The 27,825-nt window shown below is 39.0% G+C and overlaps 1 protein-coding gene across 1 annotated transcript in view; it reads right to left on the reverse strand.

Annotated features, from left to right (window-relative positions):
• The window catches only part of GYS2 (glycogen synthase 2), a 59,728-nt gene extending 42,158 nt beyond the window's left edge, over positions 1-17,570 (reverse strand). Inside the window, exons 1-3 of the mRNA XM_060024413.1 lie at positions 17,089-17,570; positions 6,248-6,429; positions 1,743-1,934 (exon numbers count right to left, since the gene is read on the reverse strand). Coding sequence (XP_059880396.1) covers positions 1,743-1,934; positions 6,248-6,429; positions 17,089-17,206 — 492 coding nt within the window. The 5' untranslated portion in view covers positions 17,207-17,570. The remainder of the gene's footprint in view (positions 1-1,742; positions 1,935-6,247; positions 6,430-17,088) is intronic.
• Positions 17,571-27,825: the final 10,255 nt, after the last annotated feature.

Consider the following 27,825-nt stretch of genomic DNA (forward strand, 5'->3'; position numbering starts at 1 on the left):
AGATACACGCACCCCAATGTTCATTGCAGCACTATTTACAGTAGCCAAGACATGGAAGCAACCTAAACGTCCATCGACAGAGGAATGGATAAAGAAGATGTGGTATACATATACAATGGAATAATACTCAGCTATAAAAAAGAATGAAATATTTCCATTTGCAGCAACATGGATTGACCTAGAGAATATCATACTAAGTGAAGTAAGTCAAAGAGAGAAAGACAAATATTATATGATATCACTTATAGGTGGAATATGGAAAATAATACAAATGAATTTATTTCCAAAACAGAAACAGACTCACAGACATAGAAAACAAAGTTATGGTTACCAAAGGGTTGGAAGGAGGGATAAATTAGGAATATGGAATTAACAGATACACACCACCATATATAAAATAGATAAACAATAAGGATTTACTGTGTAGCACAGGGAACTATATTAGCATCTTATAATAACCTATAATGGAAAAAATATATATATATATATAACTGAATCACTTCGCTGTACACCTAAAACTAACACAATATTTAAATCAACTGCACTTCAATAGAAAATGTTACTTTGTTTCACCCTTACAAAAAATTAATATTTACATTCCACTCCCCTTAATGACTGTTTCCCTAGTGGGGGAGGAGCATCGATAATGAAAAACACCTGTGTTCAAGGAGCCTGCCCAGAGAATTGGGAAGTCTGGAGAGTTAACCTAAGACAGCAGTTCTCATACCTAGGGTACATCAGAATCACCTGGAAGGCTTGACATGCACAGATGTGTGGCATGTGTGGGTGCTCGTGGAGGCTGGCCTCAGCCCTGGGGCAGTTGGCAGAGGAAGAGTTGGTTTCAGCAACTGATGCTAAGCCTGCATCTATCTGTCATTAGGCCAGATCCTGTCAGCAGCCTCACTCTTCTCCTACGGTGTCACCAAGACAAAGCAATAGGACCACCCCTTCACTTCCCCTTCACCGCAAAGCAGCCCTTTATGGCTGTTGGAGTTAATTCATCAGAAAGAAGTTATACTGGTCAGGGGGACACACTCCCAACATAGAGTTCTGTGATTTGTCCTTGGACCACAGTCCCACTTTTCTAGGGACGCTCTTCATTCTCCGATTTTTAAGTGAGGCATAATCATCTTGAGGTAATGAAAGGAAGAGGAAGAAATCCTACTGCCATGCTTTCAGGAATTGAGTACAGCCTTGGCTCATTCAACAAGGACTGATTTCCAATGCTTTTGGGTTTTTTTTTTACATCTATGGACTATTTCACTGCTGTAGACTCCTTAGCAACTTCTGAGACCACTTCAGCCTTTAGCAAATGATTAAAAGATCTAAGAGCCACTGAAGTCGCACAAGCACTCACACATAAACAAAATCAAAGATTTCAGGCCATTTTCTACTCCCATGACGCTAGAAATCAAGTACATAGTGCATGATGTATACTGTTTTTTCTTGCATATATGTTGAATATTATCTAGGTAACAGGGAATATAATTGGGTGTTTTATCCACATCATTCTAGTTGAACCTGACATGAGGTAAATACGAATAAGCATTATCATCACCCTGTTCCAACAGCTGGTATTTAGTTACGGGAAGGCTGAATGTTTTCTCAGATTCCTTTGAAATGTTTTAGGACAATTAATAATGGCATCATCTCAAAATTGGCTTAAAGTTTAGAGGATCGTTGCTGGCCGTGGAGAGCAACTGGGCTTCTCCTCTGTTGTACAATTCTACAGTAAACAGTACCTCTTTCAAGAACCAGGCAGTTAGCGATCCAAATATCAGCATATCGTTGGCTTCCTGGTCGTGATAAGGGATACCAACATTGCATGCTTCCCAGAGGTCACCTTTCCACGCGTCCAGGTTCCGAGCCGAATAGCTTATGTCAAAGAGCACCACGTAAGGACTCCCTTCTATCAGCCACCTTCCAAAGTGCACCTGCCATGAAAGAACACACAACCATGGAGTAATACTAGGCAACGCAAGGGAGAACAATGCATTTGGGTTTAGAAGCTATAAACTGTATTTAGAACTCAAAAGCAGATTACACAAGCCGTATAGGAAACCATAGTGATAACAGAGCATCTGATGTTTGAGCCCGAAGAGGGAATGGGCCAGCATCCATTCATCTAGAATCTCCAAGTTCCTGCACTTCATTAAATTTGGTTATTTTAAAATGAAGTATTTAGATCATGTCATCTCTGTTCTTCTGTCCTTCATTATCCTCCTGTGACCTTGAGCCCATGGTTTTAGGATTTAATATTATGGTCTACGTTTTTATGATAGAGTCATAAGGTGAACTGCTCTGTCCTTAACAACCTGGAGTTGGATATGTCTACCGTGTCACTTATTTTCCTTTATGCAACAGGACTTACAACATTTCCTGCCAGAAAAAAAGTTGTTTCTCTAGACAAATGTGTATAATTTCCCTTATTCCTCCTATCAAGGAAAATGTGACACCAAGTGTTTCCCAATATGGTTGCTGTCAGAGGTTGTAACTAAATGTATTGCCCAAGATGCATTTTCTCTTTAATCTAGCAGCTCAAGGTCTAATTCTATTACCTTCATCAAATTGATTCTTTTATTCCTAAATGTTTTACCTTGTGCAAGTTTTAATGCAGTAGCTATTTCAAATTTTTTCCAATTGTAATTATTTAGTCACTTGTATATCCAAGTTTTAACTTCCCCTTTGGTCTCTATTTTTCTATAGTAATTTACTCATGCTCTTTATTTTATGTTTATTCTCAGATTACATGCAAGGCAATACCATAAATCACTTCAAACCCTTCTTGAAGTTGGCAGAAGCTAAGAGCTTCTCTCTTTGGGTATCCAGACCTCTCTAGTAAACTGAATGTGTCTACACTGCTTACATTGATGTTATGACTCCACCCAAGGCTGAATTTTACAGAACATGAAAGCCCGTTTGATCATCATTCCCTTGCCTGGGACTCAGGAATGTATGGTGATGTCTCTTTCCCAGCCATGCCTCAGTCAACATTGAAAGACCCTCATTATGTGTCAGTCGCTTCCACTGTAATTCAGTATTTATTGCTCTTTCAGATTGAGTTTTCCTGAGCCCCAAACAACCTTTCAATCGTTTTCTCTTTGGGACACTCATTGCTTTATGTATTCAGTTAACAAGTAGCTACTGGCTGCCTAATATGTGACATATGATACAGTGAGCTAAGACACAGTGAAGTGCTGAACAGAGAACGTAAGCTAGCTTGTCTTGACGTGCAGTGCATTCTCAGCCCTGACATGGAAACATCCTTACATCAGAAATCCATTTAGAATCTTGAGACCAGTCAGTTCCACCATGGTTTTCACCTCCCTCTTTTATCGCAAGTGCTTCAAATGTGAACCCCTTCTAACATCTCACTCATTTCATCCCAACAGCACAACATGCAACCTTCCCTACTCTCCTAATTCTCCATGTTACTCTCACGGTGATATGCTTCCATGGTGCCCTCTGGGACCTCAAGTTCCCTTTTAAACTAAATATTCTGCACCTTAAACCTTGTATATATCTCCTAGACATCACCACTGACATGGACATCTCAGTAAGAACTTCTCATTTTTTCACCCCCAGAAACTATATTCCTGGGGTGAGTAGGAAGGAAAGTTAGGAGTTTTTAAATTACACTGAAACTTTTAAAACCTTATTCTTTATTCATATATAAAGACACCTGTGAAATTTTCCTTATGCAAATATGTTACTTTCCTTGTCCGACAAATCTCTTGGTTACTTTTCTACCTTATTCTGGGCAACTTTAAAATCCAGGATTATATCCTACACACTTACATCATAGCTATTGGACGTTACTGACTTCAAAGAACTTCATGGCAATCTTACCCTTGTCAAACTCCAAACTGTTCCTCCTCTGAAATGTTCAACCTTAGCTTTGTATCCCTTGACCACAACTACCATACTTCCACTTCTCTCACTATATTTCTCCCAGTGTATGCCTCCCTTCAAGACCTCCAGTTTCTGGAACCTCCCATTTTCTCCTGCATCATCCCCATCTTTCTCCTTTCATCCTTCCTTTCCTATCCATTTCAGACCTAACAATTCATCAACACAACAATTAATTCAGTCAATCATACAGTTACCGCTAAGACTTGTGCCACCTGGCCCCACTGCACAAATGCTGGAATTAAACGACACCAAATCTCCAACTATTTACTTCCTTCACTTCCACTCTAGCTGCTGGAGAAAGTCACAGTCGTGTATATTTGTGCCATTAAAAAGTCACGACTGGGCTTCCCTGGTGGCGCCGTGGTTGAGAGTCCGCCTGCCGATGCGGGGGATGCGGATGCTTGCCCCGGTCCGGGAGGATCCCACATGCTGAGGAGAGGCTGGGCCCGTGAGCCGTGGCCGCTGAGCCTGCGCGTCCGGAGCCTGTGCTCCGCAACGGGAGAGGCCACAGCGGTGAGAGGCCCGCGTACCGCAAAAAAACAACAACAAAAAAGTCACGACTAAAAATGTCTAGAAATTCTTTTCCCTATTCCTTGAACACTTTCTGAATGTTTTTTGTCATATTCTCTTATTTTAACACTTGCCTCCTGACTCTCAGAAGACGACCTTTAGCTCTTAAGATCATCAGAAACACTGAGTGAGACCATCCTGAATTCTTCATCAGCTTATCTCTGTTTGCATTCATCCTTTGTTTCCGGTTTGAGTGAGGAGTGAAGAACGATCCTTTTAGTAGTGCTTTGGATCTCGTTCCTTCTCCTGTCCTCAGTGATCTTAGTCTCTTCAATCATCCATTCCTTCTGAACTTTCAGCTTCTCTCTGCTCCCCCTAGATATTTCCTTTTGTCATATAAATGTGCTCACTCATATTTAAGAAAATACCAACTCTCAAAACCATGTCACTCTGAAACAACTTAATTATCTTTCCTCTTCACAGAAAAATCTCATAGCCACACTTCTGTATCCTTCATCTCACCACTCATTCATTCCTCAAGCTACTGCAATCTGATTTAACCCTCCTTTTTCCCCTGAAGCTGTAGTTAGCAGGCTGACCACAAATGGCCTGAATATTGCTAAACCAAGCTGACCCTGGTTCAATCCTTTGTTGATTCAGTCCCTCCTCTATACTTGAAACTCTTTCCTTCCTTGTCTTGACATCTCTATTCCTGTTGTGATGGCAGCAAATTACTGCCTTCCTAGTAGTTTAAAACAATGCAAATCTGTTATCTGTAAGATTTGGGAGCAAATCCTCTGAAATGGGTCTTATGGGTTAAAACCGACATGTCAGCAGAGTTGCATTCCACTTGCAGTCCCTAGGGGAGAATCTGTTCTTTAGCCTTTCCCAGCTTCTAGAGGCCACCTGCATTCCTTGGCTTGTGGCCCCTTCCTTCCTCCATCTCAAAGCTCTCATCACTCCAATTTCTGCTTCCATTGTCATATCTCATCTCTGATTCTAATTCTACTGCCTCCTTTTTTTTTTTTTTTTCGGTACGCGGGCCTCTCACTGTTGTGGCCTCTCCCGTTGCGGAGCACAGGCTCCGGACATGCAGGCTCAGTGGCCATGGCTCACGGGCCCAGCCGCTCCGCGGCATGTGGGATCTTCCTGGACCGGGGCACGAACCCGTGTGCCCTGCATCAGCAGGCAGACTCTCAACCACTGCGCCACCAGGGAAGCCCTACTGCCTCCTTCTTATAAGGACCCTTGTAATTACATTGGACCCACCCAGATAATCCAGGATAATCTTCCCATCTCAAGAACCTTAACATACTCACAACTACAAAGTTCTTCTGCTTTATAAGGTAACATATTCACAGGTTCTGAGGATTAGCACTTAGACATCCTTGGTTCTAATCACCAGCTGAACTTCTACTTTTGCAGTCTCTGACTTCTTTTTGTGTAGATATTCTAACATGTTCACATTGCCCAAGATTTGGCTCAAAACCTTTGCTCTTAGTCTATAATCTTCCACTGAATAATGCTATCAATACCCATATTGTCAACTACAATTTAGACACAAATCACTTTTCCCCAAACATCTCTATTCTATACTCTCTGCTGAGTTCCAAACCTAGTATACTTCTAGATGGATATATTATGGTTTTCACAAAGTACCTCAAATGTAACCTATTTAAAATCAAGTTCATCATCTTTTTCTAAACCAACTCCTTTCCCCTAAGAAGATGAGTGGCCTTTTCTTGTGAGTTTGTGTACATTGTGGTGTTTTCCCACAACAGTTTACTAAGGCTTGCTTAATGAAGTGTCAGACAGTATCCTTTACCTGGCAGCCATGTTTGTTCATCACGTCCACTGCTCTTCTCACAGCATCATTTACAGGTTCACATTGTTCCACCTGAGTCTTCATATTATGCTCAAAATATGGACCAAGCAGAAAGTAATTGTCTCCCCATTCATCTGTTGTTGTTTTGGCCTTTGTCTGAATCACAGTATAGATGCCACCAACTGTTAAAAAGAAAAGGTCCCATTATCATTCAGGTTAGTAGTTCATTTTAAGTGATGAAGGGATGGACACGAGTCTTCTTTTTTTTCTATGTTACTTAAGCCAACATTTTTTTATTGAAGTATAGTTGATATATAATATTGGGTTAGTACTCATTTTTAAGTTAGCATTTGGGATCCATCAAACGCAAGGGTTTATTTAACTTTCTAAAAGAAAATTTTTAAGGGACATAATCAAAGAGTTACTATTTTGTTCAATTTCATGCTGGGTGCTTGTCAGAAAGCAACAGGTTGGCAGCAGCAGAGAAGTACAAATATTTCAAGGAAACCTGAAGAGACAATTGGAATAAAGCAGTACTTGGCTTAAACCTCTATCCACATGGAAGTGTCAAAGGTGAGACAAACAGCTATTGTCATGACACATGCCCTCAGCAGCAGTAATCACATTTCACCCCTTCTCCAACCGTGGTCCAAGGGATAAAATACGACCAAGTAACAGCCACTGCTCAAATTATAAGTCTCCCAGGATAAAGAGCCTCTTCCCTTCTAGGGACCAAGCAAGTACCTTTTGACAAGGAGAAGCTGATGGATTTTGAGGGGGGGGAATGCTTGGCCCAATCCTCATGTCAAACCCAATGAAACAAATACAAGTTTTCATATGGTATTTCATTTTGCCTCTCTGGCATTGCTGCTACCACTATTAAAACACAAAGCCAAAAAATATGTATACTCTTGGAAAATATGCAGACTGTTATACCCAGCATGTTTACCTCTGGAAAACTGTCCTGGGGGAAAAATAAGAAGATGTGTGTATAAGGTTATTTATTAAAGAATTATGGTGGTGAAAAATTGTAACCAACTTTAATTGAACTAGTTAACTCACATAACCTGTCTAAGGCTCAATTAGCTCACCTGTTCAAGGGGGCTAAAACAGTACATCACTTGGGGAGGAAGGGCAGGTTGGAGCAGCAGTATTAAAAATTAGGCCTCATTGAAAAGGTGATATTTGGAGTGAGTACTTAAAAGGGTAAGGAAATCAGGCAAGTGGATATCATGGGGAAGAAATTTTTAGGCAGAGAGAACAGTCAGAGGCAAGGCTCTATTTTGGGAGCAGAGAGTCCTAGGCATTCAAAAGGAGGGTTTCAGTAAACAGGTGGGTGGAATAGAGAGGACCGAGGGGAAAAAGAACTTCAGTAAACTGGACAGGATATTTCCCGTGCCAGCTCAAAGCAATCACTTCGTATGAGAATATGAAAACAATGTGAATCACTTTCTTGAGCGATACTTTGTCCATGAACCACAGGCAAAGGAACGACTCAAGAAATCCTGTATAAAATTCCCAAGCCAGTACAGATTCTGGCACCAATCATCAACCCCACTTCCAAGGACAATTTTGTTACTTGTATATTAAGAAGAAAAAGTCTTATTTTTCATCATGGTTTTTCATAAGGTATTTCAATTCTTCAGGATGTAGGGTTTGATAGCTACTGCATCTCTTAAATTTCTTATTTCAATAAAGTAGACCTTTAATAATAAATCTTACTGATAGTCATAACTGAGAGCCAAAAGGTAGAATTGCCATTTGCCTATTTTTTTAAAAGTCTGAATCACTCAAAATACACACGTTGGTAAATTGCCTTTTGAGAGGTGAGACACAAAAGGCAAATGTTAATAGTATTACATGATACAACCGGGTTCATTAATTTATAAAAGAAAAGAGCTAATGTAACTCCCAACATATAAATATTACATGTAATTTTCATATAAGCCTACATAAATGTATTGTCCTTAGAAACTTGATCTTTAAGAAAAAACTTTTTGACCATACCTAAAAGAAACTTAAACTGTCACTTGAGCAGAATCTGATAATAAGGACACTATCAATCTCAGCTCAGGTGGGGACAGCGTGTCCTCAGATGAGGACCGCGTGGGACCGGAAAGAGGCTCTGCAAACCTGCAAGCAGAGCCTTTCAGACTGCACCAGAACAGACAGGATTCACTTCACCATTCAACCACGAATCTGAGTCTACATAAATTGATGCCAACCTCAAGGATGCCTAAATATTTCCCCAAATTCCAGAAAAATTTAGGAACCGTCAAAACCACTTGAGGAAAAAAAAAATTAGAGAAATAGTTCACAAGAGCAACTAAAAAGAAGAACTTTTCTCTAACGTCTTGGAGTCACATCTTAGCAGCATATTTAAAGGTATATATATTTATATAAGCTTTATTCAAGCCCACTGTCAATAAAAATTGAAAATCTCCAAATAATTCCTCCTCTTTGTAGACTATTTTCCTTCATGTTTATATTATCCAGGGGACTATGTTATTGGGTTCTGATGGCATACACTTATTAAATGTCTTATTCACGTTTCAGGTCTTGAAAACTCTCTTTTATTTGCAACTGTGTACCTTGCCCAGGGACCTTTGAACATCCTTGTTTGTTAGATTATGTGTTGCAAATTAAAATACACTCGGGTTAATGCAAACATATTTTTATTTACTAAAGGATGTAAGGGAGAAGAGAAATTTTTTATTTCAAAAAAAAATACATGGTTAGATTTGAGAATTGAAATGCAAAGATAGACACAATTAATCTGCTGCTTCTTTTTCCCATTTGAGGACTTCAACCTTGAGATAAACAGTCCCCAACTAGCCTTAGAGTGTTTACAAATACTATGGCTATGTTCTTTCAGTCTATCAGGAATAAAAACATAAAATTTTAAAAAATTTCATCCCATATTGGTTGAGGCTTGATTGTAAATAAAACTTCCCTCCTCCCAGGCTTCTCCCCGTACAGTCTTTCTGTGGGGAGGTCCTCTTACTGCTATTTCACAGGTTCAAGCTCCATTTCAGGCCCTCCCTGTCCTTCCCAGATTTATACGCCAACGACTTTCCTTAATTTTCACTCTATTTAACACCTTATACCCGAAACTCCTCTCTCGGCATGCTCATTAAAGATGAATATGATAGGGCTTCCCTGGTGGCGCAGTGGTTGAGAGTCCGCCTGCTGATGCAGGGAACATGGGTTCATGCCCCAGTCCAGGAGGATTCCACATGCCGCGGAGCGGCTGGGCCCGTGAGCCATGGCCGCTGGGTCTGCGCGTCCGGAGCCTGTGCTCCGCAACGGGAGAGGCCACAACAGTAAGAGGCCCGCGTACCGCAAAAAAAAAAAAAAAAAAGATGAATATGATAGCTGAGAAATAGGGTCATTCCTATTTTCAAATCTGGAGTACAAACCAAAGGTTCACCAACACATACTTTTTAATGAATTATTGTTTTACCACAGTGTAGGTCATTGAATTTGGACTTACCCTTCACTTTCAAACATGTACTTTGTCTTTTATTGATCTATACTTTCCTGAAACAACATGGAAGCTGTCTGTAGTGTGAGGGCAAAGTATCAAGCCTTTCATCAGAAAGAAAAGATGAGCTATCATAGCACATATGTCAATGAAGTAGCTAAAACCTCAAGTTTTTATCTAGCAACACTGCTGATATTGTTAAAAGCAGAATTCCAAGGCAGTATGGAAGGTGGGCACCAGCCATAAAAAGGAGATATATGTTATAATATATAAATGTAAGTATATATATATATAGACTCTTCACTATATTTAAATGGTTGAAAGTCAGAGAATTTAGAAGTCTATGATTTCAGTGTGCATAGCTACTAATCTGACCCTCCTGTCCCAAGACACAGTTACAGAAGCAGGGATAATCATTACACAGTTAGACATCATTCTCTGAGGCAGCAGGTCTTGGTAGGAAAGAGATTAAATGCTACTGGTGATGATGGCCACCAAATGTTCATGTGCCTAGAAATCAGCTGGGTCTGTGGTTCAAATCAAAGCAGCCGCAGTCCTGGGCAGTGGGAGATGATACACTAAGAACATGCCCACAAGCACGCCCCACCCTGATTACATCCACAGCGGCAGCTCTGAATATTTTATACAGGAAGGGCTTAGTCATGGCAATCTGGATGAAAGGGAAGTGGAGAGACCAGTACTCATCTTGAACGTATGTGTGTGATAAGCATGGTTCTTACAGAGACTGTGTGTTTCATGTGGTGTGGTTCAGGATGCTTTTGACATGACATGGCCACTGCATATCCACACCAGGCAAAGAAACCCCAACCTCTAATTACAGCATTGCCCGTGATTGTAGTAACTTTGATCCATGTATTTTTTTTCTCTTTCTTCTTCTGCATTTAAAAATAGAAACATGCAATTGCTCAAAGTGAGAGCTAGTGTGAAAATGAATGTCCCCATTTTATGAATAAACTTTATAAGAGATAACAATAAGGTAACAGAGTGTTAATAGATGCTAAGCACAGTTCTAAGTGATTTACAGTTGGTGTTTCTTTTAGTTTTCACAACACTATTAAGGAAGATGCTATTATTATCTTTATTTTTAGATGGGGAAACTGAGACACAGAGAGGCTATGAGATGGATCCAATATTACAAAGGTAATGATGGAGTTGGGATTACAATCCAGGCAGTCTGACTCCAGAGCCCACAAGTTTTAGATAGCAGGATTGTAAGTATAATTGTCCCTTGGTACCCACAGCAGGTTGGTTTTGGGGACACCACTCCCCAACCACCACTGTGGATACCAAAATCCAAGGACGCTCAAGTCCCTTATATAAAATGGCACAGTATTTGCATATAACCTATGCCTATCCTCCTATATACTTTAAATCATCTCTAGGTTACTTATAACACCTAACACAATGTAAATGGGGGTGTAACTAGTTTGCTGGTACATGGTAAATTCAAGGTTTGCTTTTCGGAGCTTTCTGGAATTTTATTTCGACTATTTTTGATCCAGAGTTGGTTGAATCCGCAGATGTGGAACCGTGGATACGGACAGCCAACTGTAACTCTATTGAACAACATACTGATGAATCTTTGAAAATGGTGGTGGGAGGGGCAGAGGGAGAAAGTGAGCAGTATCACACATCTTTAAGTCTTAGGGAAGGTGGAATCCTTTCTACTCTGCTCTCGAGAAAGGCCATTTGGAAAACAGCACTTAGGGGAAATAGCTTTTTTATTTTGGCTCTAAACATTCTGAGTTAATAAAAAGGAACCCAAGGTTAAGGGAACTTTAGAGCAGTGGTTCTCACATCAATCACAGGGGCCTTTGGAAATCTGATGAAATCATTCAGTCCTTTTCTCTGACAAAGCACGTACACGTATGAGCACACAATAGTCACATACAATTTTGGAAGGTTTGCAAACTCCTGGAAATTCACTTTCATCAAGGTCTCCACCTTTAGAACTCCTGCCTCAGATTGCAGTAGTGGACTTGATCATAATCAGTTTCTACCACATCTTTTTGACTGTAGTTTTCTGAATTATTCCATGTGCCTTTTGTACCATGTAACCCAGAACTATGGTGTCCAGTTTGAGGAGGGAGCAGGGAGAAATATTATGTCAGGCAATAAGCTGGTGTGGACAAAGAGTGTCACCTGCCATTTCAGTAAACAAAGGATGTTTTGTGCATGAAGTCATCAGCCACGCACCTGCCCCGATGGTATACCCTGAGGGGAATTCAGGATGGAGAAAAACAGGATACTGGCCCTAGATAGTTAAGAAGCATATCAAAGGAATATTTCAATCATTGAAATCAATGATTTCAATGATTTCTGCAAGCCCAGTCTCTTGCATCTTTCCAAACATAGAAAATACTTAAAGTCATTAACTTGAGATGTCTGTCTTTGTAATTAGCAGTAACCTTTTTTTTTTTTTTTTTGCAGTATGTGGGCCTCTCACTGTTGTGGCCTCTCCCGTTGCTGAGCAGAGGCTCCAGACACGCAGGCTCAGTGGCCATGGCTCACGGGCCTAGCCACTCCGTGGCATAGTGGGATCTTCCCGGACTGGGACACAAACCCATGTCCCCTGCATCAGCAGGCGGACTCTCAACCACTGCACCACCAGGGAAGCCCATAGCAGTAACTTTCTGATGTCTGACTACATGTTCAGGTTTTTGTTTTGTTTTTTTTTTTAGCAAAACTTGCTATACATCCTGGCTCTTGCCTTACCTCTTTGGAACACTCCCTCAGAGTGAACTGAGAGGCTATAGTCCTCAGAAAGTCTGCTGAATAAAACACAGTTCTCAACTTTTAGGTTGTGCAATCTTTTTTTCAGTTGACACTGGCTTGGTGCTAAAACAAATTGTTTTTAGGCAACTTTTAGAGGGAAGCATCCATTTGGTGACTAAATTTCAGAAGTGTTCACATTTATTAGATTAGCATGCGTTATTTTTGACAACATTCATTAAACTCTTTTTAATGACCCTAAATATCCTCCACATGGTCATTGGTCCACAATCTACAGTGATTTGGGCAAGTTTGTATAGAAGAAATGATTGTAGCAAAGAAGTTGAGAGTAAAGCTTATCTCCAATATTGGGGCAAAACTCTCCATCCTAGACCATGGCACAGTTACTTTCCTGCTAGCCTGTCCCGCAACGAGTAATAGTGCTTTTTGTGGTGTATATATACAATGGAATGCTACTCAACCATGAAAAAAGAATGAAATTGTGCCATTGGCAGCAACATGGATGGACTTGGAAGGCATTATGTTAAGTGAAATTCGTCAGAGAGAGAAAGACAAATCCTGTATGATATCGCTTATGTGTGGAATCTAAAAGATACAACAAACTAGTGAATAAAACCAAAAAGAAGCAGACACAAAGACATAGAGAACAAATGAGTGGTTACCAGTGGGGAGATGGAAGGGGGGAGGAGCAATGTAGGGGTGGGGGGAAAAGTTATTATGGGATTATATGAAATCGTGTGTGTGAAAGTTGCAAACTGTAAAGCACTATAGAATTTAAATAATTTTTCATTCAGTTAAAAATAATTTTTAAAAAACCACATCTGACTCCTTAACACTTTCCATTATCTAGAACTTCAATGGCTTCCCATCCTTCGTGGATTGGAAATGTAACTCCTTAAGGCTCTTAACTCACCATACACTCCACAGTCCAGCCCTTGCTGGTGTCTCTTGTCTCCTCTCATGCTCCACTCCTTTTCCGCCTCTGAGCTTCCCTCAGATCATTGAACAGAGTATACTTCCTCACCTCTGCACCTTGGCATGTACAGTTCCCACGCATAGAACTCTGTCCCCTCTTTATCACCACCTCATCTCTACCCAACAGCTATTCATCCTTCAGGTGTCAGCTCAAATGCCTTTTCATCAAAGGTTCTTCCCAAGCCTCCAACTAGGTAAAAATCTCCCCCATCCCCAATAAATTACAGGCAGACCTCAGAGGTAATTGTAGGCTGTGCTCCAGGCCAGCTCAATAGAGCGAGTGTTGCAATAAAGAGAATCATGAATTTTTTGGTTTTCCTGTGCCTATAAAAGGTATGTTTACACTATACCACAATCTGTTAAGCGTGCAATAGCATTTGTCTAAAAAAAATAATGTACATACCTTAATTTAAAAATACCTTATTACTAAAAAAGACTGCCCATCATCTGAGCCTTCAGTGAGTGGTAATCTTTTTGCAGTAGTAACATCAAAGATCACTGATCACCATAACAAATACATTAATAATGAAAAATTTGATATATTGTGAGGATTACTAGACTGTGACACAGAGACACGAAATTTGATGCAGGGGTGCCACAAACCTTCAATTTGTAAGAAAAATGCAACATTGGCTAAGTACAAGAAAGCGAAACAGTAAAATGAGGTCTGCCTTTATAGTCCTAGAGCACCTTGTTCTCATTCTTACACGCATTACATTTGACTACAATTGCATGTTCAGTGTCCATCTTCCTACAAGTTTGTAAATTCTGGAAGATTGGGAATCAATTCTGTATTGTTAAATTCTAAGCCCCTTGTTTCCCAGTGTCTGATACCCAGTAGACACTTGATGAATCTTTACTGAATGAGAGCAATAAATTTCAAGGTTAATGTGAACAAGTAGAAAAGGTTATTTTGAGGTCTGAGAATTAACACCCAATAATTTAACTATGACTCTCCTGTTTGTTATATTTTACACATTTCCATTGTTCAGGGGCAAAATTCTGGCAGTTAGGAATTTTTTTCCCCTAAGAAATCTTTTGTCTTCTTGGATATGAATACATTTTGTTGTTTCCACAAAACATTGTAAGATGGCTGGAGCATACTACATTCATTTTATCATGAAGAAACTGATATTCAGACAGTTTAAGGGATTTTTTTCTAAGTCTTAGAAAACCCTGACCTTTTTGACTAAAGTCCTGTGTCCTTTCACCTACAGGGCACTTCCTTAGAAACTGGACATTTTAATTTTTAATGCTTGTGTGGTAATAAAAAAGAGAAGTAGACCCGGAGGAGACCTAAATGCTAGTCCCAACCCTGCCATTTGCTTGATCATTTAATACCTTGTAGGCATCCTTTTCATCTATGAAGTGGGGGAGTTGGAGTCATGATCTCAGAGATGCCTCCTATCACTGCTATGAACTGCAGGGAAGTAAAAGTTCAAAGTAAATTTTTTCAAAGAAACTGTAGTGTCAATGTCTTGTCAGGGATGGACACAATAATTGTCCATTTATATAAAAATTTCTTAAAAATATGACCATGGGGGCTTCCCTGGTGGCGCAGTGGTTGAGAGTCCGCCTGCCAATGCAGGGGACACGGGTTCGTGCCCCGGTCCGGGAAGATCCCACATGCCGCAGAGCGGCTGGGCCCATGAGCCATGGCCGCTAAGCCTGCGCGTCCGGAGCCTGTGCTCTGCAACGGGAGAGGCCACAACAGTGAGAGGCCCGCGTACCGAAAAAAAAAAATGACCATGATAAATATTAAAGGTATGTTGGAAATGATATCAATTTGGGTAAGTCACTCTGTGGGTCCCATCTTGACAAGAAAATTCCCTTCCTCTTGCATGGGAAATGAAAGAAAATAAGTATCGAAGGCAACTTGGAGGTTGAAAAATAAATGTATTCGTTCCTTCATGCAAAAGAAAAAAACCCATTGAGCATTTTCTATGCGCCAGGCACTGTTCTAGGCCCTGAGAGCTACATGCATGTAGTCAGGATACAAGATCTGTGGGATAAACAGTTTCACCTGTGTGTGCCCAGCACTGGAAGACAATGCCCCAGCAATGTTTGCTAGAAGGAAGGAGAGGGGCTCTGCTCAGGAGAACCCACACAGAGGTCTTCTGAACTGATTCTTGGTGCAAAAGAGTACCCGCCAGTTTTTTCCACCAATAAGCTATATCCTTGAGTTCCTGCTTACTCTGAAGAAAACAACCTCTATTTCAAGTCACAGTCTGGGATTTATATGTAGTAGAGATGGCTCTGTTCCCAGGAGCTTTGGGCATATTTAAAAGCCTTGGACTGGAAAAAGAACAGTAGGAACAGCTATTGGTATAATACTTCACGCTTCCATATTAAGGTTTCTGTCCCCTTCTTCTTCAGTAAACTACAAAGAGGAAGACTGTGATTTGTTCTCTGACATTCATTCCGTGCATTTCTAAATAAGAAGAATTCATTTTTAATTTTTAGTTTATGATTTTATGAATTTTATGAATGCATACACATGAGAGCTTTGAGCATAAGGTAAAAATCAGGCTCTAAATACAATTTCTCTGATTTTGAGGTTTTGCTGGCTCTGATTAGCTAAAAGGAAGAAGTAATGTATCACATTCATGTTTATTTCAGATCCTTTAGACTACTGCAATAAACATGTCATAAAAAAAAAACAAAAAAATAAATTTCAAAAAAATGAACATGTAATAGATCACATCACATGTTATCATTTTAGATCCTTTAAATTCCACAAGTTATCACTGCCTTACCCATCAATCTTTTGGCCTGGTTTTTCATGACCTTGAAGAGCTCAACCTTCAGAACGGTTCCTTTTTCTTTACCAATATTCCTTCACTATTAGTGGTAATAGTCTTGACACTTTTAAACTAGACAATATCAATCCACGAGGAATTGTTTTTTAATAATTTTACAGATATCTTTATCATAAAAATCATTTAGGTCACAGTTCTCTGCCTTGCCATCTCCAATCCAGTGTAAGTGATACTATACCTTATTAGGAAATTGTTTTAGATTTGGCAATTTGATTTCCTTTCTTATTTTATAATTTCTATGTTTATATAGTATTGAAGAAAAAATTACATGCATTCTTCTTAATAGGAGCTCAATATTATGCCTTCTGAACTGGTTCTAAGTTAAAACTTTAATTCCAAGCTAATCTTGAATTATTAGAAATATTGTTAAATATTTCATATAATCGCTAATGGAGTGTGGGGTTAAAGTTTCTAATTGGTCCTGATCAGGCACAGTTCTTCCTCAAATAAAGTACAAAAGTGTGCTTTTCTTTGCTGAGAAAAATCATAAGACCAGAAAGGTAAATATTAACTCTATATTCCTGTCTTGTCATAACACGGATTTCAAATTTTAATTTAAATACACATTCTCTGGCCATGACTAATATTTTCAATTTTCTCTTCCTTCCACACATACACCAGTTTAAGGTTTCATTGCCTTTCATTTCAACCTTGTCGAAATAGACAAGTTTACACGTGATCTAAACATACTCGGTTTGAAGACTTTCCTCACTCACTGGCAATTCATCCTTACTAGAGAGCATTCTGTGAAATCCTAATCTACATTCTTCAGCAATCTGTCAAACAACCACCTCAGGGGCAGTACCAACCTTTATTGGTCACTTCCCAAGCGACTTCAAAGAGCAGTAGATCCTCCACAGGGAGTCCGGCTTCCCACCGGGGAAGCCCACCCAGGGACGTCACAGATAGGGATCGGCCTCGGAGCATTCTTCCTTCAGTTCTCTGGCACTTTTGAATCCCTCTTTCAATGAACTGTAATCCTAGGAGCGGTGCACGTTAGGGACTCAGAGGTTCAGAGCTGGTAGATCACAGGCTTTGGTAGCTTCTCAGAGGAATAAACCAGCAGAAAGAAATCTCATGGCCTTCCCAGAGAATTTCCAATGGAAGGCAGAATTCTCGGCTCCTTTTACAGTCTTTCTGGGACGGTCCAGTGAGGACACTATCTCCGATCAATATCTACCCAAACAACCCAGAGCAATCACAAGTAAAACCCTCCAGTTTGGGGCTTAGGTAAGCACCCCCTGGGATAATGGAATCTTCACAGGCTGATCATGACGTGAGTCCGGACATTTAGCCCTTGTCCTCTTGACCAAACTCCTAGACTCACACAGTCATCAGTACTTATTTCATCACTTCCAAAGTGATCCAGGAGTAGCAGTTCCCCTTATAAATTTTGCAGACCGTTGTACGTTACACGTAGAATTGACTGGGATGTATTTCTAAGCTCTAAATCTCTTTAGATTTCCTAAGTAAGTATTATTTTTTCTCTTGATTCCCATTTCTAGATCACTAAGAAAAATTATTTCTACTTATTTTATTCTACATTGACAAATCTAATTTTGATGAGAGGCATCGATCTTGGTTCCCCTTTCCTTAATTACTTTTCTTAAAAATTTCCCTATGAAAATGCCAGGATGTCTTTGAGTATAACATACAAAGAACGTAATTTTGACTGACCCATTATCATCAGACCATCATTTTAACGAGGTTGTAGAAATTAATTTTAGTCATATTTGTATAATTACCTCAAATATTATCAAATTGATAAAAAATAATTCAATGGATGTAAAAGTGTTCAAATATGGGAAGAAAATTGCAAAAGACATTAAGTTCTGAAATATGACCAGGATCTGCCTGTCAATAAATGCTATAAATATATATTTTTTCCCATGTGTTTGTATGTATATAAGCATGTATGTGCTAATTTATTTACACACACAGCTACACTCTATATTGCTCCTAAAGGGAGTAAAGACATTCACAAAATGAATGTTTTGAAACCTCTTACTTTACAGTTTTAGCCTACAATCGATACGTTTACATTATTATTCCATATAGCGGCAGAATTGAAATTCACGCAAAATATCCTTCACGTTAGAACATGAGCAGAATTCTCATAGAATACTTTGTTACTTGTTAGTACTTTTACTATTTTAATTTTTTACTATTTATTGTAACTAATCTTATTTGTTACTTCTTAGTACTAAAACTTAATGAAAGATTCTAACGTTTTAGAGTTAGAAAGGTTAGAATCTTTAATAAGGTCTTTAGCCATTTTCTGTACAGGGGGCCTTACCTACTTAGGCATATTTTAATGACTCGAGATAGAGAAAACCATATTTCATTATCTGATATTAATAAATCAATGTGAATCAAGTAGATTAAAAATCTCTTCCATGATTCAGTGACGTATTTGATTCTTATCTTTGTAAATTTAAGTATATAGTTTATTATCCATTCATTCAAGTGGTGGGAAAAAAGTTAAATGGCTAATCAAAAAATTCAAGTACTAGAATAATAAAAATAGGAGCCCAAATTATCGAAAATGACTTTCCGCTTCACAAAATGACTTGCTTGTGTTGACAAAAGCCCTGTGAGTCCTGCAAATAAAAATTCCAATAAAACCAAACAGAAGGACATGTTGACAGGAAGTGAGAACAGGGTGACAGGGTTGTGATAGAGCTTGAAGTCGGCAGTGTCTAGTCTCAGCAACCCTGAGAGTGGTTCCTCCAGGACTGAACAAGCCCCAGGATAGCTGGTCCACATTATCCAAATTACACTGTGAGACTTTATTCATTCACAGTATGTGCCAGGTATCACGTGCTTTGTTGTAAGGTCATCACTTGTGAGGGCAAGTCCAATCTGCCACTTATCAGCTATGGAACCTCAAGCCAATTGCTTAACTAAGTTTTGATATTCTTACTAAAGTGAGGATGAGATCATTTGTGTAAGGGACTTAGTACAGTGCCTGGCACTATACTGACCTCTTTAATAACTTCCAGCCTTATTTATAAGACATATAGTGGTCACCTAAAAGCTTCCCCTAAGAGCAGTGGTTACTATTGGAGAGAAGAGGAGTAAAAAGGAAGCTTACTTTTCTTGAATTTTTTTTTTTTTTTTTTTTTTTTTGCGGTACGCAGGCCTCTCACTGTTGTGGCCTCTCCCGTTGCAGAGCACAGGCTCCGGACGTGCAGGCTCAATGGCCATGGCTCACAAGCCCAGCCGCTCCGCGGCATGTGGGATCTTCCCGGACCGGGGCACGAACCCGTGTCCCCTGCATCAGCAGGCAGACTCTCAACCACTGTGCCACCAGGGAAACCCTTCTTGGCTGATTTTAATCTCTATCTTTTCCCTGTAATAAACCATAACTGTGAGAATAACAAAAAAATAGTGAGAGGGCAATTAAGAAAAAAATGGAAATTCCTATTTGGTTTCCTTGGTAAATATTCCAGCAGAGGTCACCAGATACATTTAGAAAACCACATATTTGCTTTGCTATTTGGCAATCTTCTTGGAGGTCTTTAGGATTTCAAAGGCTTGTTTAGCCTGCACCTGCATATCCAGAAAGATTCTGTTAACATATATAGGGAGCACCTACTGTGTACTGCTATCATAGGAGCTGAAGTGATTTTCAATCATCAGTAGACAAGTTGCTGCCCTTGTGTGAACAGATAGACATTAACCATGTAAGCCAATAAACAAATTATATTATTTCCGGGGCAGCTAAGTTTCTGAAGAAGAAAAAACACAGTGGTAGAGAATGCTACTTGATAGAAATGGGTGCTTTAGCTGGGGAGGGCAAGAAAGATGACTCTGAGGAAGTATTATTTGAATTGAGACAGAAATAATGAAAAAGAGGCAACACTTGAAGATCTGGGAGAAAAGAGAGAAATGCCTTTAACTCACACAGGAACAGAAAGACCAATGTGCTTAGGGCCCAGAGCACAACTAATAAGAAGTCTGGAGGGGAGAAAGTCAGAGACAAAAGCAGAGAACAAATCATAGAAAAGCTGGTTGAGAACTTGCATTTTATCCTGGTTGCATTGGAAAGTCATTGAATGGTTTTATGCAGGGTAGTAATGTGATCTTATTTATGCTCTGAAAAGATTTCTCAGTTTGCTCTATGAAAAATGGAATATTGAGAAGGGCAAGAGAGGAGGAATGGAATCTGAGGTTTTGAAGCCTGCCTATCAGTCACAAATTCTAGAATGTAAGACTTTATCCCTTCCATAGATAATCTCCGGTTTTCTTCTCAATGCTATTAGAACAGCAATGAACATGTTATTAACATTTGATCTTTTTCTTCTTAAGGTAAAGAGAATGCCTTTCCCTATATAGTTCATTTCTATGCTCTCACTTGTCCATTGTCTGTAGTGTATTATGCATGGGTTGTTGTGACTACAGAAACAGGATTAAAATGGAGAATTAAATGCAGTATGTCAGGTACTGTGATCAGAATTCTTGACTTTGTGAAGTTTACATTCTAGCAGGGAAAGTCACTATGAAACAAGTAATTAAAGGACTTTGAGAGTGATGAATTAAATACATGTAATGATAGAATGAACACAACTAGATATAGAGAATGATCTCCCAAGAAAAAGAAATAAGAGGAAATCAGAAAGGAAGAAGTAAAACTGTCACTATTTTCAGATGACATGACATTATATATAGAAAATCCTAAAAACTCCACCAAAAAACTGTTAGAACTAATAAATGAATTCAGTAAAGCTAAAGGATAAAAAAATCAATATAAAGAATAAAATACTAGGAATCAATTTAACCAAGGAGGTAAGAGACATATCCACTGAAAACGGTAAGATATTAATAAAAGAAATTGAAGAAGACACAAAGAAATGGAAAGATAGTCTGTGTTCATGGATTGGAAGAATTAATATTGTTAAAATGTCCATACTACCCAAAGCAATCTACAGATTCAATGTAATCCCTATCAAAACTCTAATGGCATTTTCACAGAAATAGAACAAACAATCCTAAAATTTGAATGGAACAACAAAAGACCCCAAACAGCCAAAGACATCTTGAGAAAGAGCAAAGCAGGGGGTTCACACATTTTGATTTCAAACTATGTTACAAAGCTATAGTCATCAAAACGTATAGTATTGGCATAAAAACAGACACATAGATCAATGGAACAGAATAGAGAGCCCAGAAATACATGCATACTGATATGGTCAATTAATTTATGACAAAGGAGCCAAGAATATACAATGGGGATAGGACAGTCTTGTTAATGAATTGTGTTGAGAAAACTGGACGACCACATGCAAAAGAATGAAATGAAACCACTCTCCCATATCATACACAAAAATTAACTCAAAATGGATTAAAGATTAAACATAAGACCTGAAACCATAAAACTCCTAGAAGAAAACATAGGAAACAAACTTCTTGACATCAGTCTTGGCAACGTTTTTTTTGGATTTAACAACAAAAGCAAAAGCAGCAAAAGCAAAAATAAACAAGTGGGACTACTTCAAACTAAAAAGCTCCTGCACAGAAATGGAAACCATCAACAAAATAAAAAGGCAACCTATGAATGGGAGAAAATATTTGCAAATCATATATGTGATAATATATAAGAAACATATAACTCAATAGCAAAAACAAAACAAAACAAAACAATCTGATTTAAAAATTGGCAGAGGATTGGAATAGACATTTTTCCAAAGAAGACATACGGGTGGCCAACAGGTACATGAAAAGGTATTTAACATCACTAATCATCGGGGAAATGCAAATCAAAACCACCAAAAGATATCACATCACACCTGTTAGAATGGCTATTATCAAAAAGACAAAAAATAACCAGTGTTGGTGAGGATGTGGAGAAAAGAGAATCTTTGAACACTAAATTGATGTAGTCACTATGGAAAACAATCCAAAAAATAAAAAATAAAACTATCATATGATTCAGCAATTGCACTTCTGGGTATTTATCTGAAGGAAATAGAAATGCTAACTGGAAAAGATAACTGTACTTCCATGTTCATTGGAGCATTATTTATAATAGCCAAGTTGTGGAAACAACCTTAGTATCCACTGATGGATGAATAGATAAAGAAAATGTGGTATACATATGCCCAATGGAATATTACTCAATCATGAGAAAGAAGGGATGAGACTAAAGATGATGTGTTTACAGTTTTTGGATATGCATCATATGAACATTTAAGTTCTGAAAATTAAATTATATCTGCTAGACAAAGAGAAGCTAGAACAAGAGCGAAAAATTTAAATAGCTTGAGAGGATCCACTCAGTGAGAAGAGAGGATGCCTTAGAATGAGAAGGAACTAGAGGACTGCATTTCCTACAATTGGTCTTTCCATAGTCTGAGTATCTCACTGTGAATGTGCATGAGGGTTGACACATACATTTTGACCAAGATTTTCCACTTATATGCTGGCTATAAAACCCAACCTCAGTTTAAAAGAAAAAAGCGACTCTGGTGTAATCTATGCAAGAGATGATGGCAATTTGCATTAGAGTGATAGCAATGGGATTAGAGAGAAGTGGGTAGTGAGATGTGTTTAAGAGTTGACAAAGAAGATGTGGTACATATATACAATGGAGTATTACTCAGCCATAAAAAAGAATGAAATAATGCCGTTTACGGCAACATGGATAAACCTGGAGATTATCATACTAAGTGAAGTAAGCCAGAGAGAGAGACAAATATCATATGATATGGCTTATATATGGAATCTAAAAACAAAAAAAGAGATACAAATGAACTTATTTACAAAACAGAAAGAGACCCACAGACATAGAAAACAAATTTACCGTTACCAAAGGGGAAAGTGGGGGGAGGGATAAACTGGGAGTTTGGGATGAATATATACATACTACTATATATAAAATAGATAACCACCAAGGATCTATTGTATTGTATTCTTAATATTTTGTAATAATATATAGGGGAAAAGAATCTGGGAAAGAATATATACATATATATATATAACTGAATCACTGTGTTGTATACCAGAAACTAACACAACATTGCAAATCAACTATACTTCAATAAAAATAAATAAATACAATTGGCAAAAAAAAAAGACTTCACAGGACCTGGAGTTGATTGGGAGTGGAGAACTTGAAGTTTATTGGGTGTGGAGAAGAGTAGTTTTGGTACCTAGTTTGGGCACCTAGGCAGATGGTCATGCAGTGTACTAAAATCAGAAACACTGGGTGAAAGAATAGATTTACTTGAAAGATTAGGTAATAACTTCAATTTTAGACATGGTGAGTTTGAGATACCAGCCAGATGTCCAGTAGAAGGTTAGATATTCTCCCTACTCAGAACCTCAGAGGAGAGATCTGGGACATAGCTGGTAACTGAGGCCACAGGAGTAGTAAGATCCCAGGAAGAGGGAGTGCAGGGTGCAGAAACAGAGCTCCAGAAAATTCAGCTTTTATAGCAGAGGTCACAATATGGTCACCTGAATTTTACTTGGTACATATAGTGCTTAATATTTACAAAAGGTGCAATGATTTCTCAAAAAAGGGAGATTTCATATAAAACTTTGGGTTTCTATTTTCTCCTGAAAAATCTAGATCCTATTTGCATACCTTCACAATAACAGTCAGCTGGAGCTGGAGAAATCTGTCTTCCTAACAGTCACCATAGTTACCTTAGTCTCTGCAGGGCTATTTTACTCATTTAGGTTAACTGTAAATGACTCCCTAAAAACACAGGAATCTTAAGCTTCTGATTTAATTTTTTACTGTGCACATTTGCTGATCGGGAAATGGCCAAAGAAAGAAGTAGCTATTCTAAAATTAACCTTGTAATCGAAGTTGACAATTCCCACCCATGGCATTGATGATAATGAGAAAGATTTTTGACTTTGACCATTGAGATTATTTTAGTGGCAGCATAAATGGAGTCTTGTTCAGACACCCAGAACTTGTTTTTGGAATAGAGATTTTGTTTTGCTGTGCTCTCTTCCCTGGCTTTATTTTAAAAAGAGTAGCTTTAGGGCTTCCCTGGTGGCGCAGTGGTTGAGAGTCCACCTGCCGATTCAGGGGACACGTGTTCGTGCCCCGGTCCGGGAAGATCCCACATGCCGCGGAGCGGCTGGGCCCGTGAGCCATGGCCGCTGAGCCTGCGTGTCAAAGAGTACCTTTAGCCCCTGTGGATGAAGAGCTGAAAGAATAGGATTTGGGGGAAGAGAGAAGGCAGAGAGATGATCTCTCTCTGGGGAGAGAGTAAGTCACTCTGAGAAGTTCAATCAAATTTTATGATGCTTTTGTCAATGTATACCCCTCCTCCTTTTTCCCATTAAAACTTCAATAGAATCAATAGGACCACTTTTTAAAAACGTATCAGTTAAAATAATCAGAGTCCAGAGCAAAGGTGTGTGGAGTTGAGAACAAAATCTGCCAAGAGCAGAAGCCAAAGCCTAATGATACCGTGTGTTTACCAGACTGCTGGAGAGGTAGCATAGTGAAATGGCTTCAGAAAAGGGCTTTGGAGTCAGGCTAGTCTCAGTTAGAACTGAACTACGCACTAGCCTGTGACATGGGGGTGATAGCACTGACCTCATGAGGTTGTTGCAAGGATTAGTTAAGAGAGTGAATGCACGTCCCTGGTACAGTGTCTGCCAAATCCTGCTTTGGCTCAGACTCCAGGGATTGCAATCAGGATGCATGAAGTTGACTCATGGCCGGCCTGCTCGAGCTACGAAGCCGCCTCTGCCTGGTCTCCACTCAGGAAACCATTGGCTCGTTGCCACTGAGACTCCGTTTTCTCTGAGCTCTACTTGGATGAAGGGACAGTGGTGTGGAGGTTAGAAATATCAAGTTACAGGCTTACTTTTCTGACATTCTCCACCAAAATCAGGATGTAAAATGTGGCCAAATCTTTTTACACAGGGATTTTATACTAAATATATATATATATATATATATGTATATTTATATATATATATGCAGACACTTATAAAATACAAATATATGACAAGGAGAACAAGTTACATATGTGATGTTAAACTAATTTTCTTCCAAAACAGTGTAATGAAAATAGTCACTGTAGTAATATTTATTTCTTTGTTGAATAAAATGACATTCGTTGGGCTTCCCTGGTGGCGCAGTGGTTGGGAGTCCGCCTGCCGATGCAGGGGACACGGGTTCGTGCCCTGGTCCGGGAAGATCCCACATGCCGCGGAGTGGCTGGGCCCGTGAGCCATGGCCGCTGAGCCTGCGCTTCCGGAGCCTGTGCTCCGCAACGGGCGAGGCCACAGCAGTGAGAGGCCCGCGTACCGCAAAAAAAAAAAAAAAAAAAAAAAAAAAAGACATTAGTATGGCCGTTGTACTAAAGTGATTTCTGCCACGGGGAGTGGCTGTCGGTAATTGCCTATTTTACCTTCTAAGTCAATGCTCTGGGTAGTTAGGTGAACCAGGGAAACTGTCCTATCCAACCTTGACCATTGAGATTATTTTAGTGGCAGCATAAATGGAGTCTTGCTCAGACACCCAGAACTTGTTTTTGGAATAGCGATTTTGTTTTGCTCTGCTCTCTTCCCTGGCTTTATTTTAAAAAGAGTAGCTTTAAGGCTTCCCTGGTGGGCTTCCCATACTTCCTCTGGGGCAAATAATTACTTCTCTGGAGTCAATACAGCATACAGAAATTGGACCTGGTAAAATAAAATTCTATGAGAAATACTGCTCACCTAGTTTCCTTACTCTGGATAGCAGAAGCTTAAGTGCAATTCAGGTAGCATTCACCTGGTTGAGATATTTAATGCATATCAGTTTCTGGAGGATTTCATTATTTAGGATTTTATGAAGACATAGGGTTAGGTAAGCATGACTGAATTCACATTATGCCATTTGTAACAGGAACAATATTTAAACACTTAAGTGTAATCTATGCAGCAAAATACAAATGAAAATTCCGATGCTAACTTCTAGTTTCTTCTTTGCAAGGAGCTGCTGAAAGCTTTTAGCTAGATGTGCATGAGAGCAAAGTCTTCCTTCTCATCATTTCTGAATCTTTTTGAGGTGTCCGGGGTTTCTTGAAGCTTTCCCTAATACTTCCTAGCAATCTGTCTGTTTCATGTCACTCCCTACTAGAAATCACTATCTTGTGTCAGGGTCCGTAGTAATACTTCCAAATTTTTCATTCTGCATCTGGAAATGTTCATAGTTTAAGCCCTGAGTCCTATCACTTATTTTTCTCTTAACTATATCTCAAAGGAGTCTATTTCTCTCCTCTGCCTCTGCCACCACCATGGTCCAGGTCGCCCTCAGCGGTAACCCTTTAACTGCCGTAGCCTCCTTACTCCTCCTAACTAGACTCCCCACATTTCCTTAGCTCTCCTTCCTGCCACAGACACAAATAGTCCATTTTCCATGCAGCAGTTAGAGTGAGCATTTAAATATAAAACTACGACCATATTACTATCATACTTTAAATATCTGATTCCATTGCACTTGGATAAATCCACCACCACCAAAACAGTCAAAAACAAAAGCATCAATTCATTCGGATTCTGCTTGGAATTCAAGTAATTTTATATTGGGAAGGATGTATATCTTTATGATATTGTTTTCCCACCCAGAAATTAAAATATCTCTGTATATAAATGCTTTAGTTAGTAAATTTCATAATATATAAAATTATTTTATTATGATTTATCATTAGTCGTTTTGTAATTTTCTTCATGTAAGATTTTACTTCATTTTACTTTAATTTATTCAAGGTATTTTAAATCCTTTATCATTAGTGTGATATGTGAAATGAGATAGGTTTTCCATTTCAAGTTTAAATTTCTTCTAGTATAAAGGAAAGTGGTTGATGTTTACGGTTCTCTTGTATCTGCCATATTACATTGTCCATGGATATGCCTTTAACTCAGTGAGAGCCCATAGGATGCAATGAGATATTTTCTGGAGTTTCTAGGAAAGCAGTAGGTAGTTTTCTACTAGACCTGAGTATGAGAGGATGTGAGACTGGAGTTTTACCACCACACAGAACCTGAAAATCAAATAAATATACTAAGGAGAGAAAAGTTAGAGAGTTGGAGAAAATCTTGATAATTCTGGTAACATTTTTTTTGTTCCTGAATACAATCTTGCTTAATGTCATTTCCACTTCTAGGCTTTTCAGTTAGGTGCATCAATAAATCCTCCCTCCTTTTTGTTTTGTTTTAGCTAATTTGAAGGACTACTAACCAATAGATCAGCTCTATAAACTAGCTTGGTTGTATTTAGGTAAATCAGATTAGCACTTAGTGGCTCTTCTGCAGAATAGCTTGAGCCAAGGTCATTTCCAATGTTAAAATTATATGAGACAAAATTAGCTTTAGGGATAAACGATCTATGTCAGTCCCAAACAGTCCATGAGTGTTGTATTTTGGATACTGATCTATGGAATACCTGAACCCATGAATTAACTAGTTAGGTGTTACCGGTCATCTCCTCTATTCCTAGGGAATCTTAGCGTTCCATTTTTCATGTTTCCCCAGAGAACAAAAAGACAACTGCAGTGCCGCAACTGAGTATGTGAAGACTCAGGGTTTTTTTT

This window comes from Delphinus delphis, chromosome 11 (assembly GCF_949987515.2).
Source record: "Delphinus delphis chromosome 11, mDelDel1.2, whole genome shotgun sequence".
NCBI classification, from domain to species: domain Eukaryota; kingdom Metazoa; phylum Chordata; class Mammalia; order Artiodactyla; family Delphinidae; genus Delphinus; species Delphinus delphis.